The sequence below is a fragment of the Fringilla coelebs genome (genome assembly GCF_963513975.1).
Source record: "Fringilla coelebs genome assembly, chromosome: 14".
NCBI classification, from domain to species: domain Eukaryota; kingdom Metazoa; phylum Chordata; class Aves; order Passeriformes; family Fringillidae; genus Fringilla; species Fringilla coelebs.
The window spans coordinates 4,360,796-4,378,777 of NC_140040.1; the positions used below are offsets into that span (position 1 = coordinate 4,360,796).

The 17,982-nt window shown below is 39.1% G+C and overlaps 1 protein-coding gene across 1 annotated transcript in view; it reads right to left on the reverse strand.

Annotated features, from left to right (window-relative positions):
* Positions 1-1,080: 1,080 nt before the first annotated feature.
* Positions 1,081-17,982, reverse strand: part of PLCG2 (phospholipase C gamma 2) — a 49,915-nt gene continuing 33,013 nt past the window's right edge. Inside the window, exons 21-32 of the mRNA XM_084215130.1 lie at positions 17,393-17,502; positions 16,509-16,605; positions 15,510-15,576; positions 15,105-15,262; positions 12,381-12,483; positions 11,215-11,424; positions 10,491-10,636; positions 9,371-9,485; positions 8,003-8,170; positions 7,600-7,688; positions 4,043-4,227; positions 1,081-3,263 (exon numbers count right to left, since the gene is read on the reverse strand). Of these exons, the coding sequence (XP_084071256.1) occupies positions 3,221-3,263; positions 4,043-4,227; positions 7,600-7,688; positions 8,003-8,170; positions 9,371-9,485; positions 10,491-10,636; positions 11,215-11,424; positions 12,381-12,483; positions 15,105-15,262; positions 15,510-15,576; positions 16,509-16,605; positions 17,393-17,502 (1,491 nt within the window). The 3' untranslated portion in view covers positions 1,081-3,220. The remainder of the gene's footprint in view (positions 3,264-4,042; positions 4,228-7,599; positions 7,689-8,002; positions 8,171-9,370; positions 9,486-10,490; positions 10,637-11,214; positions 11,425-12,380; positions 12,484-15,104; positions 15,263-15,509; positions 15,577-16,508; positions 16,606-17,392; positions 17,503-17,982) is intronic.

The window sequence follows — 17,982 nt, forward strand, 5'->3', positions numbered from 1 at the left end:
TGGGGTGGAAAAAAGTGACAATACAGGCAACAAAACACCTAAATATAGTAATATTTTGGACTCCAGAACTCATGCATACCAATACTCACTAAGGTGATAAAGGCTCTTTGTCTGATTTAATGACCTTCCAGAAGAATTAGGCTGCAGACACCTCATACCAACTCATGTTCAATAAGCATGTAATTCTGATCAAAAAATGAGATAAAATCTCTTCCCAAGACTCCCAACAATTAAAAAATCACCACATAAAGACAGAGTGCACCCATCCAGCAGCAGTTCTCCCTGCAACCTCACAGCAGGAAGCGTTCTGATAAAATTTTTTTGTAAACATCAATATTACTGTCCTTCCAGATTACCACAGATTTAATCTTTGCCTTGCTCAGATTTTATTGTTCAAGCTCATAAAAATCTGACTCTCACTAGAGCTGGAGTTTGTATCTGCCACTCACTGAAAAAGGTTGGTTTGGAGTCACAAGTTGAACTCGATCTCTGACCTTTTCCTTCTGCCTCATGTGTTTGGAGCCAGAGGAAGTGCAATGATAACAATGTCTACTGAAACAGTCTTTAAGTCAGTTCATCTTAAAAACACAGAAATGCCCTTCTTCCAACCTCTAGCAGAGCACACCATACCACACCAGATCACTTCTCAGTAAGAACTCACTGCTTCAAATGACTGGCAAAAGTCATGAAATTCAACAAAGAATGCTTAAACAAAAAAGCAGCTGGCATCATTCTCATCAATGTGAGACATCAACAATTATTTATTAAAATAAGTTATTTCAATGATTTAAAACCATTTCTGTAAGAATATAACAATTTAACAATTGTTAACTTCAAAAATGTATAAATGTTTTCCCTCCTGGATTAAAAAAAATTAGCACACACATTCAAACCTACTTTCATACTCAAACAGCTGCAACTGTGATAAAGTTGCTAGAGAGCCTGCCCCAAGGAAGAACTGAGAGCTGAGGTCCTGGAGATAAAACACAAAATGCAAGAACCAAGAGAAGAGATAGAAAATAGCTTTTCCCACCATTTGCAAGTCAGCAGAAGAGTCATTGCAGTATTTTCATTCTGCACACAGTGTAACATCATATTCTGGGGAAAAGTTTTACTGTAAAACAAAATGTATTTGCATACATACTGATGGAGTGCCTCTTATAACCCTGACATTATGCATGAGTGGAGAATGTGTCCAGCACTTTTCAAAGGACTACAAAATGAGCTAATTCTTAAATATTTGCACAAGAGCAGCATAAGGGACTCACTCCTGTGTCCATCACACAGTGGCTGTGCTGTGTCAGGAATACACACAGCAGTGGAGGAAACCAGAAAAATGGACAGTTTGATTGGGTCTGCTCTAGAACTGAGTTTAAAAAAAATTCTGACAGGCAGAACAATCCACACCTGGATAATGAAGATAAAACCAGCTCTATACAGCAGTCTAGGTTACAGCTCCACCTCCCAAATCCACAGTTGATGTGGTTTTTTTTTTTTCTTCCTTGAACAGGTCAATCACAGCTGGGTACTGAAGAGATTTCAGGAAGGAGGATGAAAAGGAGAGAATTGCCTTTAACTTTTCTCTGTTTTCAGTTGGGTGATTAGTAATTAATTTCTTTATAATAAAAAATTTACAGAAGCCACACCATTGTGGGATACACTATTATAACACTTTCATCTCTGAGACAAGACTGTCTTTACAGAATAGCTAAAACCTCAAGGGGGTTCCTCAAACCATCATCTGTGAATGCACAATGGCATCAATTAAGTGCCTCTTGAAACAACAGAACTCACAGCATGGGGAGCAAGAGAAATTGAAAATTGCTGAGGCAGCTGCATCAGGCCATGAATTCCAAATCCATGCAAGCCCTCTGTGATCAGAAGTACAGCTCTGTGGAAGCAGCATTTTATGCCTCAGGCAGTCACTCCAAAAACTAAACTCCTCTGCACACATTTGAACAATGAAATTGGGAATATAGATAGCAAAACTCATCCCATGTAGAGATACAACAACCAGGAATTTGATGGTAACAATACAGCACTAGCACAAAGGGCCAACACATACGCAAATGATGACAACTTCTGTTAAATATTCCATCAAAGGTTCTGCTCTGGCAGGAAAATACACTTGCTAATCTAACAAGTATTCTCCTCCGCAGCTTCATGTTCTTGATTTGATTAAAGGCACCAGAAGGATGTACCTCTATATTTGTGCACACTATCATTCTTGGATTAGTTACATTTTGGGAAAACAGTCTACATTTACAGAACACTATCATTTGACTATCGTCTATGTAGGATTGCAAGATTAAAAATTGACAGTTCATTTAAAAATTCATTTCTAAGCACATTAGCAGCTGAAAGGATTTGCAGAAATGATACTGTACAAAAAGTAAGTGCTCCTCAGAATTTTAAATACCTTCCCTTTCTGCAAAGAAACAGATATCTCTTCCTGCATATCTTAAAACTTTTCCTTCCAGTGCCTCGAGGCTGTGAACAGAAGTTCACAGGGGCTATGAATAGAGGTTCACACATTGCTCCTTTCTTGAACCTTTAAAGAGAGTTTAACCAGAAAAACACAGCTACAGTAACAGAGGGTATTTGCTTTCAACAAAATTAACATACTATCTTGCTCTTGAAAATGTTACAGAAAATTTTTAATAAGAGACAATAGCTGCCCAAAATATTTTATACAGTATCAGCAGCACAATCTGCTGTCTTGAGGACTGTAACATACATGACATGACAATGCTGGGGTAGAAGTGCTTTTACAGCATTTAATAAATTAAAAACTCACTACTAGTTAATCTTGAGGAGCCAAGTTGTTAAAGTGGTGTGATTCCATGCATGCAAATTGTTGTGACTGTCTTATCTGTGACACTGTGCCTGTGTACACAGTGTACATGCAGGAGATGATTTGTACTTCAGGTATTGATAATGAGAAGTGAGGTCCATCCAACTACACATCCTCAAGTTTTAAAAATCTTGAGTACACAGAAGTTCTGGCCTCCACAGAGAGTATGCTTTGTACAGAATATAAATTATTATGTATTAAAACAGTTTTTCTTAGAAGAAAAATTATAAAGGAAATTCGTATTTCCTCTTCCTTCTCTTCTTCCAGTCATTCTGTCTGATGGGACCGTCACTGGGTAGGATGATCAGGATAAATTCATCTCTTCCTGAATTGCACCATAAAGCACACATCAAAGAATGATGGACTCTAAGAGTAGAATTTGCTGTTACTGACTTTCTTCTCCTTTAATCTTAAGGGAAAAGAAAAGGAAAAAGTCAAGCCTAATAGGACTTTCTCAGAGGAAAACAGTCTACCAAATTTAATGTACTTGGATACCAGTGGCAAGTAATGTATAAGCAATGAGCACTGCAGTATTTTCCTTCAATAATGGGAGTAAACAAGTGATTCACACAGCTGTTCAGCACACACAAAAAAGAGGAATAATGTTTAAAGTCTTGAGATCCACTCAAAACTTCCTCTTGGTACATGAACCCTCCCTCTATCTCCCTCACACCCAGCCCAAAGGTGGCAGCAAAGGAGAAAGAACCTTCCCCTAAGCTCTGGATAATGCACTGACACTGAACTGACAATGCTGTGGTGTTACAACTCAATACCGGTTTTATCTTTTGTGGTTTGTGTATCTGTTCCCACATATCTCATATGTGCATGACATTTCCAGGGACATAACTCTGATAGTGTAGCAAGAGTGAAGAGGTTTATTTATTTGTCTGTATATACTTCCAGGCTTTCCTCCCAGAGAGCAGCAGAGAGGGATATAAAACCTGACAGGATTACAAGTGTCACTGTGATCACTGCGACTGAGATTTCACTGCACACATTCCCCAGCTTCTGCTGGCCTCTAGTGGCTTGAGGCCCAGCCTGGCTTCTCTACAGCCCTTCCTCGTTCCAGATGAGCTCATTCTACCCTCACCACTCTTTAGATGCTCCCTTTGATATGGCTGAGGTTTCTTTACCATAAATCCTGTCTAGACAGAGCTGCCTTGGAAGAGAGAATGATCATCAACCCACCTGCGGTTGCAAGTCTCTTGATAAATCTGTAGTTTGTGCTCATTGACGTTGAATTCTTTCAGGATAGCATCCCTGTTGGGATTCCTCAGGTTCATGTGGCTGTCATAGAGGAACAGCTGGGTGTTCAGCTCCTCCTGGCGCTTCCGAAGTTGCCGACAGGAGGAATAAAGCTCTTCTTCACTTTCCTTCAAAAGAATATTGGAAATCAAGGTGATTTTGTAAAACATGTTCCCAAAATTGCACAGAATCAGCAGAGGTTGGGGGATGAGTTTGTTTTCCTAACCACATTTTAAAACTGCATAGAACATTTTATAAATTTAGTTTAATAGGATGTTTCTGGAATGTTTCTGGAAACAAACTAACTTAGAAAGCACTAAAAAAAAACCTCAGCCCCACAGTATTACCAGCCATACCCTCTGACAGGGGCATCAGGGACATTCTAGCACAAGTTGCAAAATTTGTGTATCTAAACACCTCCTTTGGAATATTTTTCCCCAACAGACCATGCTAGTCTGTTGAGGAAAGAACAGAAAATAGTGTATCATGATTATGATACACTTATCAGATTATAATAACATTAAAAATACATATTTTAAATGTCTAGGTTTTGGCTCTTCCATCGTATTTGTGTATCACGTGACAAAGTGAAAATCCTGGGGATTTTCTCTTTAAATGTAGACTAAAGGTGAAAATACTGACTGGTAAATAGGACCCCATACAGCAGCAAGTACTCAGATGTACCAAGAAAGAAGAACAGATCCTGTATTTCTATGTAACTATGGCAATTCAGTACTTGCAAAGTAACTGAGTAGGTCTGAGTTTCTATTGTGGCCCACAGTAGAAGGTCTCAAAATATTCCACAACCATAAGCAATTATCATGATTCCCTTTAGGACTTCAAATTATTTTAATACTTCAAAACTTTGGATGCAAAAGCTGCTTCTTTATAGAGTTACTTGTAGGGAATAGAACTGGCAGGACTGAAGTCTTAATTTTCACATCAGCAGCAAAACAAGATACTCCTTCTACAAGAAATGACATGCAATCAATAAATGTAATAAATCCAAACATTTTCAGAGGCAGCATACTAATAAGAATGCCTCTTTCTGCATTCAGTCCAGGTCTAGGAAAATTGATAGCTTAGCAACATACCCAAGAGGTTTCAGTTACAGCAACAAGATCCTTTCCTAAACCCTTTTTTCCTCCTGAAACACATTCCTATGCAGGCATGGGTTGGAACAACTGAAATAGCCTCACTGCTATACTGCTGATTAAGACTTAAAGACTAATTTATTTTATTTTTCTTTGTAAAGAGGTAGGAAACTTTGTGTTCCCAAATCACAAAAGAAATGCAGATTGCTAATTACCAATTTGCAGGTGTAATCATCAAGATGCATATGTACCACTATTAGTTCTTGTAAATAAATGTATCCACAAAGATACAGCTTAAACTGCATTTTAAAATGTCCACTTCAATCTTTAAGTCAAGAACATGTACAGCATTGAGGCTGACTGTAGTCAGAAAAAGCTGAAGAAATACATGCACTTTTTGAAGGAAGTAAATCAATTTTCAAGCAAATAAGACATGCCTTTAAGTGCAACAGCCACCTCAGTATAGTATGATTCCTACAATATCAAAAAACATGTTTAATTTGTACAGGAACTACTAAGGCCCCATTTAATAATTCACAAATGTGCATGCTTATGTCTACAATGTTTTCACTTTACTATTCCTGATAAACTCCACATCCATCTGTAATTCCTCATTACAATTTTGTATTTCATCTCCAAGCACGTGCAGATGGACTCTGTAGATAAACAGACCTGTTATTAAATGTCATTATTTTATGGAAGGCCACTTTTTAAAAAGAAGCAGAGGAACAGAGGCAGCCTTGATCTTGTCTGATGCTTCTTGAATGACCTGGCAAAAGTTCTAGAGTTGACAACCGTGATGAGTCTGGGTTTGTTGCAGGCTGCCAAACAAAAGGAAGTTTTTGGAAGTTGTCCTGCACTGCATTGCCACCAGGCATTGTAAAAACACCGAGCTGAGCTGCATCTTCATTTGGCTTGACAAGCAGAAGGGGACTCTAGAGTGTGAAATGTGCTACTGTCAAAGGAGTCAGTGCTGACAGATTGGGGGACAGACTGCTGCTATGAACAACATTTGAGAGCTGCTCCTGCCCCAGGCAATAATGATCTGGATTCCTGAAGAGAAACCACGGCAGGAGGGATTTGCAATGTATCCACAAGTGATGTCCATGCTCAGCATTAGGCAACAGCAACTTTGTCAGTTTTCTCTAAGGGAGCAAGCCCAGAACCAGCAGTTTATCAGGCCTCCCCTATGAGACTTGAGTCCATGAAATATGAGCAATTTAAAAATATCTTGAAAGGATACAGGTCTCCTCTTCACACACACATCCCTGGTCTCAGCTTCTGATCCTCTCCTGCTCTCAGAACCCTTGGCTGGCCCACAGCCAGAGGAACCTACCACAGCTTTCAAACACTGTCATTGCACACTCTGTCATTTTACATCAGGTGTTATAAGGTGGCTTCATAAAAACCTCCACAAAAGATGTTTGAAAAAGGCTTCCACTTCTTTGGGAAGAACAATGTGACTGAATTCAGAAATTTCCAGTTCAGTGTATGCAACTGCAGACACAAATCTCTCCAGAGACATAACGACTTAGAGTTCACAGAAGCTGATGTTTCAATCAGGAAAATAATGTCACTAGTGTGAAGTGCAGCGTGGGCCTGAATGGTTTGACAGACTAAAAATAAGAACTTGAAATTTCTTTTTCTCTGAATCAGAAGGGCGCTGGAAAGCACCCTGAAATAGTCGCTTCCCAGAAGCATCTCTAAGCTTTCATCATATCACAAGTGTATTTAAATTATGTAATATATTATTGAGAAAGAGTCTGAGAAATATCCTACAAATCAACATATACAGCAGCACCCTTGGAACACCAACAAATACTGTTCACAGATCAGCTGCTTTAATGCCTGGATTCATGAGCATTCATGAGCATTATTTTTCCCCTATGTGTTTTAAAATACTACTATTTCAAGTAGGTGTTTAGAGAGGCTTAAAAGGAGGAGATTAGCAGTTCTTTAAGAACCAGATATGTCTTCTACTTGATGGGTTGTTTATTTTAATGAAATACTGGGAGAAATTACTATCTTCTATTGCTGAAGTGATTTCTTTTTATGTAGGACCTTTAAAAAAAGATTAATCTATGAAGCCAAAGCTGATTTTAGCTAGCTTTGCATGGCATCAGTCAGATAACAAGGAAAGACAACGACCATGCTGTTACAGCAAAAACTATTGGAGGTAATGAGGCTTTGTTTGTGTGTTATTTCTTTTAACAACCGTGTAATCTGTCCACCCAGAGGGAGAGTAACTCAATTTGTGCTATTTGTCTTCCCCAGTACCTGCAGAAGGAATGCCTGACAACAGCACATCAGACACAGAACAGAAAACTGAATCCTCAGTTCCTGGTTCCCACAAAGAACTGGTAACAGACACCCTAAGTGCACAGAACAAACCCCAGTGCTTCTCACCAGAACTTGCTGCATCTCACAGTGCACCAGCAGCGAGGCCAGCTCTATATCTTCACTGTAGCCATTCTTGAGAGGAACTGACCTAAAACCTGGGGCAGGGGGAAGGAAAACAAAGGGCAATTACAGAGTCCATCAAGGGGAAATCTTCAGTCACAGAAATGGTGCACACTTTGAACATTCTTCAGTGCTCAAATGCGCCTCTGCTGAGAGCAGGCTCTACTATGGCAATTGCAGAGGAGCCAAAGGCAAGACAGGCAAAATTGAGAAACACCTGATTTCATATGCTCTTGAAAAGTAAAGCCAGAGGAAGGAGCTTCATCGAGGCAGGAGGAAGTCTGGCATCAGAGAGGAAGGCACAGCACAGTAATGCTCAACAGCACCTCATTATAACTGCTGATCTCACCTGATTTGATTCCTTTGATGGGAAAAGTGGCATGTGCTAAGAAGTTGGGATCACTAAACATATCCTCCTCATAAACAACAAAGCGCAGGAACGCCAGATTTGGGTCATAAATTTCAAATCTCACTTGCTCTGCATAAGGTGCCCAAATTGGATTAAGGCCATTGTCATCTGTAATGAAAAGGAAACATTTGCAATAGGAAGCAATAATTTCACTTCATTCACATATGAGTATGTATCCCAGGAAATTTTCTAGGGATACAGAAGCCCAAAAATCTTATTTGCCATCTGTCTCATGTTGTAACCTTGCTTCAGAAAGTTTGTGTTTGTTTACTTGGTGGTGTTGGTGGGAGGAAACTTGGCAGGGATGAAAATCCATGAAGAAAAACTATTATTTGTATTCAAACATATAAAACCTCCTAGGACATATATGTGTAAATAAGAGAAAAAGCTAATTAATTTCTCACACTCATAAGCCTCATGTTCCATATCCAAGAGAAAGCAGGAAAATATCTAGGAAGACTCATGTACCTTGGTCCAATTTTTGTAGTTATGCACAAAACACCAAGATTTGGTCTATGTGACACAGCCAGGAAGTTTGCTCTCTAAAGTCTTGGTCACTTCCCACAGAAAGTTTAAATCATAATCATCTTCTCTGAAGTACTAAGGAGCCACAATGCACATTCTGTTCCTGATGCTGTGTTTATTTTCCACTGGTATCACTGGTTTGGATAATCAGAACCAAAGCCTGTTTTTTACCAGAGGGACACTGTTGCATCAAAAAATACTGAATGGTGAAATATGAAGTGGCTGAAATATTGCCCTATTTCAGCACACTTAATTTCATGCACACACAAGCAAATTCCTTATCCAGAACTCCCCAGGACTAAGCTTTGATCAAACTTCTAATGCATTTCCAGTTAAACCATTTTACAGCTCTACACACCCAAGCTGCCTCCAAGGGGGTGCCAGTCTTAGAACCTCAGTTTAAATAAACACAGTCTGGAGCTCACAGTAGTAGCTCCCCATTTGGGCCAGACTTTTGGGAACTGACTAGCACTGTTGGAGGCACTCTCAAGACAGTAATTTTTTTAAATATGCAAATACACAAACTTATGCATGGGCAACAACATAACAGAATGGGCCTTTTTTCCCCCAAACTGCAATAGTACTGTTTTTTTCTAAATTTGATATACATTGAAGTTTCTCAAATTAACAGACCTCAAGACAAGCAAAAGAACAAGAGTTTGTGACTCATCAGTCTAGAGCTACAATTAACTTACTCCCCCTATAATGTTCATCCCCTGCTCACTTTAAGTACCCTAGAAGCAGAACCATATCCCTGCAACACAGAAACCCACAGATACTCACTCACAACTGTTGTCTTGAATTTGTTGTTGTCATATTCAGCCCCACAAATTTCAACTTCTACAAAGGGACAGGCAATGCTTCTAAAAAGTTTAGGGAGATGACGAGCACCTAAAACCTGCAAAAAGCAACTGTAAATTAGAACCACCTCCAAAGGAAACTTGGCATCATTTTTGCTAACAGAAGGTAGCCTACAGAACTAGAGGGGGGAAAAATCCAGAACATGGAAAAGCACACAATCTCCTTCTTGAATATGTTTGCATTTATTATCTGTGCCAACAATAACAATACCTCCAGTAGTCTGGGTAAGTCAATGATTTTCATTGTAAGGAAAAAAAAAAAAGACAATGTAGCTGACATTCATTACACAGTGTGCAGCTCCAGGCCAGGCCTGGAGCACAAGTTCTGTTATCTTTCTTCTGTGTTGATTACATACCCATTTCAAGACATTTCTGCTTTGTATTCACAGGCCCTGTTTACCTCACCTTTAAACTGTAGTGAAGAGTAATTAATGTGTTTCTTCTTTCTCAAAAAACATACTTTTAAAGAACCTGTCTTACTGCATAGCAACTGAGAACAGAAACAAGTTCAACCCTGTTTGGCACCCAGTCAAGATGGCAACATTTTCCAATGATAAACTCATCTCTTGAAGAAAAATGAGGATGACATTCAGATTAAGTCATAGTGTATCAAATATGAAGTGGGGGATCAGCTTATTAGGTTTTCTGTTCAGTTTCTATATTTCATTATAACTATCTTTCTTTCCCACCCAAAATCCCTGAACTAGTTAGTCTGCTGCTAATCAATCTCCAATAGGACTCTTCTACTAAGAATTCATTTGATTGGAAATTCAAGTTAGTTCCTTTGATGTATTTATTAGCAATTACACAAAATCATCCCAGGACTGTGTTTTCAGTCCTATAGCATGTTCTTCATTAGCATGATAAAGACATGTATTTCTTTTCAGGAACCAGTGAAGTTAGTTTTAGTCTCACACACACTGACATTTAAAAACAGTATTGTGACAATCTGTCAGATCTTGCTCTGAAACATAATAGCTTTATTTTTAGTTTTATAGAGATTTATGACTTGTAAAAAAACATAATTTACAAAAGAGATTTACCCTAACTGTCAGAATCATCTGCAATTTCCTCTTGGAGTCATTTGGCATTGGGTCATACTCTTCATTTCTCATGCTCTCTGGCTGCAGCACGTAGCCAGTGCGTCCATTCAGGGAAAACAAGGCATGGTTCAATTGCATGTATTTATCTGGGGAGAGAGTTAAACAGTCACAGCACAAGATCCCCTGGAATAAAGCTAAGGAAATACCAGATTAATGGCTCCTCTCTGCAATTCTTTCTAGTCACCACTTTATCAGAATGAGCTGGAAAGGTGGGAGACTCGGTTCCTTCAGTAACTGAATCTGACAGTCCATTTTCCACCAATTCCAATCCCAAAAAACCCCATCTCCATCCCCAGTTAGCTTCCTATCAGTGTATCACAAACTAGCTGGCCCTCACCATGGAGTACAGCCTTCCCTGTGGCTGTATCCATCCAACTGAAACTCACTTTAAATATATCTGCTTGCTTCCTACCAAGAGATGAAAGCAAAATAGATCTTTTCAGGCCTGGGGGCAGTTAGGCTCAGAGACAGGGCTTTTGGAGACCTATTTCTGGGGCCCAGCTCTGGATGGCAACCCACACATGAAAAATAAACTTCAAACACCACTTCTTGCAGAGAAGTTCAAATAATTACGATGGTGATTAGACGGACAGAAGGGCCATAAAGGGGCTCATTTACAGTGAAACAGAAGGTGGATTAGATTTTTTTTCAAAGAGAAAATTACCTGGAGTTTGGAAGTTCAGAGCCACCATCTGGGAGCCACAAAGCCAGAGGCGAAATGGGTCGTAGTTGGATGAGTCAACCCTCTGTCCTTTGGGGTAGACACGAGTCAGGCCCTTCAGGTTGTACTTCAACAACTCCAATGGCTTTTGCTTAACGATGCTCTCTGCCTTGGTTTCCACAAAAGAACGGATTTCTCTGAAATCAGGATTGTCTACACAGGGGTAGGAGGAAGAAAAGTGGTTACCACAGGAAGAAAGAAGTTGACATTTATACTGTATTTTCACCAAGACTTTGTTTTACTTTGTTTTGCCTTGTCCTTTAATGCAATAATTGGCACTGTTTTCAGGCAGTCACGGAAAAGTGATTGAAAATCAAGCCTGAAAGTTAAAATTGCCTTCCTGCCACATGCTTTACAGAAGGGCAGATAAGAGCCTGCAGTCATGTTCTCATCTCATCATTGCTAATAATGTACTTCTGATCACGATAACACATATTTAAATGAGACATCTTTTCCTGGGTCTAAATGGGGAGAAGAAAGGGTGAGCCAGGGTTAGCCAATCCCTCAAAAATGACTATAATTATAATGTCTTAAATGCAGTGACAGCTTATTAAAAACATTTACAAAGAAACTTAAAGAAAAAGGGCACATTTACTGGCTTCTCCAGCATCAATGACAAAAAACTGGAATTAAAAGTACATATTTCAGTGTCAGAATCCACAGCTGCACTTACACAGGCCCAGTTATGTTATGAAGCCATACATCATTCCAACAGCTTAGTCCTGGCAAACATGTTCTTACAGTAAATTTTAAAAATGCACAGTAAACCTATTTATGAAGGCTTTTTACAAACAAATCACAAGTGTTCAGCCAGAGTTTTTAATCTCAAAAAAGTCAATTGACACATAACTAGTGAGCTTCCCCATGGAATATACATCTGAGAGGGTGTCTCTAGTTAACTAATTAAAATTTGTGACAGCTCTTTTGTGACAGATGAACAGCACCAAGTTCCCTGGTGTACAATTTCAAAGTGCTATTGAAAACTGCCTGGGTGAAGCAGAGCTTTGTTTTCCAGTAGGACAGATTTTATCCTCAGACCTAAAATCCCAACTAACATCTGTAAAGACAGTAGAAAGGGTAAAAATCAAATGTAATATTAAAGGCAATACCTAAATTGTCCTTGGTTTTGCTTGTTGGCTTGCAGTAGATTACTAGATCAGATAATTCAATAGCAATTAACTGATTCTTTTCCCAGTATTTCCTCCTGTTCTCCTGGAAAACATAACAAAGTTTTAGATTCTAGGAACACTGAGTATTATGGCACAGTAGCTCCAGGGTGCACTCTAATGAATGCCTTCTTTGGTGCCCAGATTCCTATCTGATACCTTAGACACTTGCACAGATGTAATGCACTTTCAGACCCAGCTCAAAGAACAGGTAATAACCAAAAGCTGAGGTTTAGTTGGGGTGTACTTACAGGGGCTTTTTTTGGTGGGGACAAAGGTGCTGTTTTGTAAGCAAGGGTTTCAGTTCTTCCCTCATCAGTCATACTTGGAATCCTGGCAACATTTTTTTCTTTTAATGTGGCTCTACTCAACTCAATTTTAGTTACATTCTTAACCCTATACCTCATATAAATGCAAATTTATGCAGAAAAAATGCAAAGGGTAGTAAAGTGTTTCTGTATCTATTTATAATCCTTGGCAGAACTTGAGTCTTGTTAGTAACTCCCAAACAGTGAAATTCAAACCCTCTGAGCATTATTCCTATGTCGTTTTCTATTTGTGCACCAAACCCATCATGTTCTGCATGGAAAATCATGTGCAAGCTTGTTAAATCCCCAGTACCAAACCTGCTCTCTCTACTTCCACGTTTGTAAGCACCTGCTCTGTGGGAACTGAGCAGTGTTCCCTGCCAGCAGAGACTGGGAACTGCTAAAAGCAGAAAGACGTGTCCTGAGTGGAGACATTTGGGCTGGAGGCTTTTCAGGCATAAGAAGCAGCTATGGGATAAAACATGTTAGAGGAGTCCCATACTGAACAGTGATTAGCTTTGGCACAAAAGATCATGAAGCAGCAGCAATCAGGAAGCCTTCCAAAAGAATTCCCTCAACACGACAAACATAAAAAGAATGAAAATCAGAACCAGGGAGCCACAGGTTTCCAGACTATCTCACTGAACCAGAGATTATACATTGAAGTCGAAGAAAAACAAAGAGAAATACAATGTTTAGACTTGGAAATAACCTTGGGTAAAGCTGTACAAACCTCATTGTATTTGGTGATCCAGCACAGTTCCCAGACATTGCTCAACAGTAACCAGAGCTCTGAGCAGCAAAAGATCACTTTTTGGTGGCATGGGCTCATTTCTAGCCAGAACCCCCTAGAGATAACCAAGCAGGAGAGCAAGGAAAGCCACTCCAGGGAGCATGGCAAGTGTCAGTACTGAGCAGGGATTACAAGAGACACGAAGCTTAGTTTTATATTTTGTGCATAACAGACATTGTCCAAAAACAAACTCATTAAAAAATCCAATCGTATCACATTGCAGCACAGTCTTAACTCACTGTGCTTTTTCCTTCCCCAAAATTCAGCCTCTTAACTGTACTGGCAACAAGGGCCTTTCCTCATCTTCATCCCCTCCCCTTGCAGCAGTCAGTCTGTCATGTGAACTTTGTAGAGGCCACGCTGTGAGAAAAGCCTCCCAGCTGACAGAAATGAGTTTTAAAGCATCTTTGAACACAGACTGTTTAATACTTCTCCAACTGTATGGAGAGAGAAAAAGCTGCCAGGCTCCTGAAGAGCCATTGTTGTAGCATAAAAAACATTCAATTTGGAGGCACTTCTTTTAGGTCGTGTTTCTCTTTTTGTCATTTTTACTTCTAAATGAAAGCCTGGCACAAGAACTGTATCTCTCCTCCCCCAACAACAGGTCAACAGCTCCTGTTGCTTCTCCCCTTGCTGTATTTACAGTCCTCTGCTTGAGATATCAACTTGTCTGCTATAAATAGGATCAGGACAACCCTCAGAGCACTTCCACTCCACATGACAGAAAAACATCACGAGCCTGCAACACTGAAACACATTTTCTATCAACCATATCACCCACTTAATAAAAGATGAATAAAAGCAACAAAACAAGAGTATCCTTATGCACAGCCAAAGTAAGGAGTTTTTGGCCAAGACAGAGACTTTTTAAATACTAGAAAAGATTACAAGGAGGTAAATTAGTACATCAGAACAGGAACAGCAAGCCCTGAAGAATATATTTAAGTGGCAGTAGAAGCTAAACTTAGGCCCAATCCTTGAACCTCTAGGCAAGTATTTGGAAATACTACTATTGAAGAACTGGGAAATCCAGAATGTGGTAATTAGTTACAAATAAAGTATTAGCCAAGCAATCCTCTATCAGTGTCACTGCATTACTGGAAAACAGAGTTAGCAAAAAGGATAAGAAGAGTTTAGGGACTGGCAGCACAGATTTCACACACCCTCACTGGTGGATTCACAGCACTGAAAAGAACAGCCTGATATCAAAGCTTCTGCTCAACACTGGGATGAACCAGTGTGACCAGATGGAAAATTGTAGTGGTATCCACTCAGGCCTAGCAAGCACACTTCACTGAAGGGCAGGGTGCAATGCAGACCGTACTCTGCTGGAAAACTCCTGTTAACATCAATTTACATAAAATGCTAATTCATATACTATTCTCCAGAGAGGTTATGGAACAAGATGTACAGCATCGATAAAATGAGCAGACAACAGCAATATGCAAGAGGGTGAAGGACCATGTGAGCAACATTTAGCAGTATAGGGCAGCTAAAGACAAAAGCTATTGTAAATTTATAGCAGTACATTATTAAAACAACAACAGATATATTATGCAGCAATACCTCTTCTGCTGTTTTCCAGGTGATCTCACGGATACTTTGGTACCATTCAAAGAGTTCTTCTACTTTATCAGTTGCAAACTCAACACACGGATCTTCTGGATTCTTAGGTTCCAGAATGAAGACAAAAGGCTTTTTGTGTTTTCCTTGTGGCATTTTCACTGTTAGGTAATACCATAGCAAGAAATTTATACTGAAATCCAACAGCTCTTTTCCTAAGGTGTCATTGTTGATTTATTGCAGCATTTAGTATTATCAAGTTTCAACATATTAATTCTGCTGGCTATATTAATACAAGTAGGTGTTTGAGGGGTTTGGGTTTTTTTAAATCTCTCCTGCTTAAGATAAAATAGGCTACTCAATAGAGAAAGGTCAGGAGTTCATATATAAGCATCAGAAAATACACACCAACGTTGTATGTATTGAGCACCAGGATGCCACGACACAGAGAGCCCAGCGGGTTGTCCTCAATGATCTGAAAAACATGAGTCAAATCTGACCCTAAATCTCTTGAATGAACACACACAGGACATTAACAAATAATAAATGTGCACCATTAAATCTAATCTCAGCTTTACTGCCAGCATGCTCACTATAATGTTTAAAAGCCTGTTTTCATATCTAAAAAACACACAAGAATGTCTTCAGTGAGAGAAGTCAAAACAAGACTACTTTGTAGTAGCTTCTGTCCTGACATAGCTGCTCCTTTCTCAACTCTGCTTAAGGTTACAATAACCAGGGGGGAGGAAATGTAATACTTGTGGTTTTCTCCAAAGACTTCTAGAAAATCATTGGAAGTGCTTCAGAAGAACACAAGAATTCAATGTTTTATTTTTGAAATTCAAAGATGTCAAAACTTATTACTGTTCAGTTCTGTTTTCTTTTGTTCAAGAGCTCTTTGTCCAAGACAGAGGACCAGATTTTTTAGATTCTTTTGACAAACAAGATTGGTTTATGCATAAAAACTTGATAATGGAGAGTAAAATCACTCAAGGTCTGTTTGGACATATAATTTTCTTATTTGTAAATATTAAGACAGTGATTATACAGGAAAACTAGTTAAGTTTCAGGCTTTAAATGTTATTGTTTAGCCAACCTATGAAAAATTTAAACTGTTCATGATTTTTATTAGCAGAAAAAAACCAGAATCCCCTAAGACCTCACCAATTCAGCTATCATAAAATCATAGATATGTGGGGGTCCCTTCCAACTCATGATATTCTATCTCCTTAAATAGCTTTCAGCAAGGGATGTCCTGACAAAAATATTCAGCAGCAGAGAACAATGAAGAATGCATTCATCCCTCTATTCTGCTCCCTCAAACACAGCACATGGAATTGTGAGTGTATAAACCAGATTTCCACTTCAGTAGGTAGCCAAGGAAATGCAGCAAACCATAACCCTCACCTGATTTCCAAGCTCAGCAGAGTTATCAGATGACAGATCTTCAACATAATTAGATGGAAAATAATGTTGGACTTTTTCTCCATAATCCCCCTTCCACCTGAATTTAAACAGACAAGTAGAGAGAATGAAAAAAACCTTAAAGTGCTTCAAAAAGCCATTAATGAAGCAATAATCCCCAAGAAATTGGTCATTAATACCCCATACTAGATTGTCTAGCTGCCTACCACCAAAAATATAAATGATGAAGTAGCTAAGAGCTCTAACAAAGCAATCATTAACTGTAGTAACAGATGATTTCAGAGGGATTACAGTTACTGTAAACTGCAATTAATGACTTAAGAGGCTTTTTCCCCTCCAGTACTAAAAATACTATTATGTGGTTGATTACCCTGTGGAAACTACAGGGAAACATTAGATTCCCAAGCTTTCCAAGCAATTTACAAGCCAGCTAAAAAAGAAAACCTGTTATGAAAGGAGACTGTACAGAGCACTAAAAAAGGTGGGTTTGATTCCTGAGAAATGCTTAGCAGAGCAAGGACAGAAGAAGAGCGACGATTGCAATGACTTCCCAGATCACACAAATGTTCAGGAAGGATGGATGTATTATGGGAAAAATAGAGGATACACCAGACTATGGAGGTTCTGCAGGCTGAGGTTATTGCTGTGGGATAGAAAAATGAAAAAGAAATGAAAAGAGAATTGAAGATGAGGGGATTTTGTGTTTGGGGTTTTTTTTAATACACTGGCATAAAGATTTAGAAGGGCACAGTTAATAAGCAGCAATCAGACAACAGGCAGTTTTTAAAAACTATTACTCAAAGCTCATTTTTTCCTCCATCTAGTAAGTCACCAGAAGTCCTCCCAGGAGGAATCTTTGTCCTTACCAGCCTCCAGTTTCCTTTGTGACATTATGAATTAAAGCTCCTCGAGAGAAGCTCAATTCATCACTCCTTTTGGCTCTGTAGTCATACAAGGCTTTCACCGTTCTCTGAGGCTTTAAGAGAAACAGAGCAAAGGGGTCATCTGAGGGGACAGGTCATCAAATAATCAATAATGCAATCTTAAAACAAAAAAAAAATAGGGCAGATTGGATTTTTTCGTTGTTGTTATGAAGCTTAGAAAACAAAATACTGAAGTTCCTGGGTGACATCTATTGGTGGAAGTTAGTGATGCTACTTTGGTACTCTTCAAATAAACTCTGCACTTACTTGTGCATGCAGAACATGTTTGCTAATGGAACAAGAGTGCACAGACACCCACAAACACAGAAATGTTCATGTTGTACTTTCTTTCCATGAAGATTTGGCCTTCTCAAATTGAACCCTCTCACAGGTATTTGATCTGGGGGCCCACAAACCAAATCACCTCCACAGACCCAAGAGCAGAAAGTGCCCAAAGTCTGAGTGAATCACTACAGGATTTGCACACAAGAAAATGTGTGGGTGCAAATTTTAATAAGAAGCTAGAAAAAGAT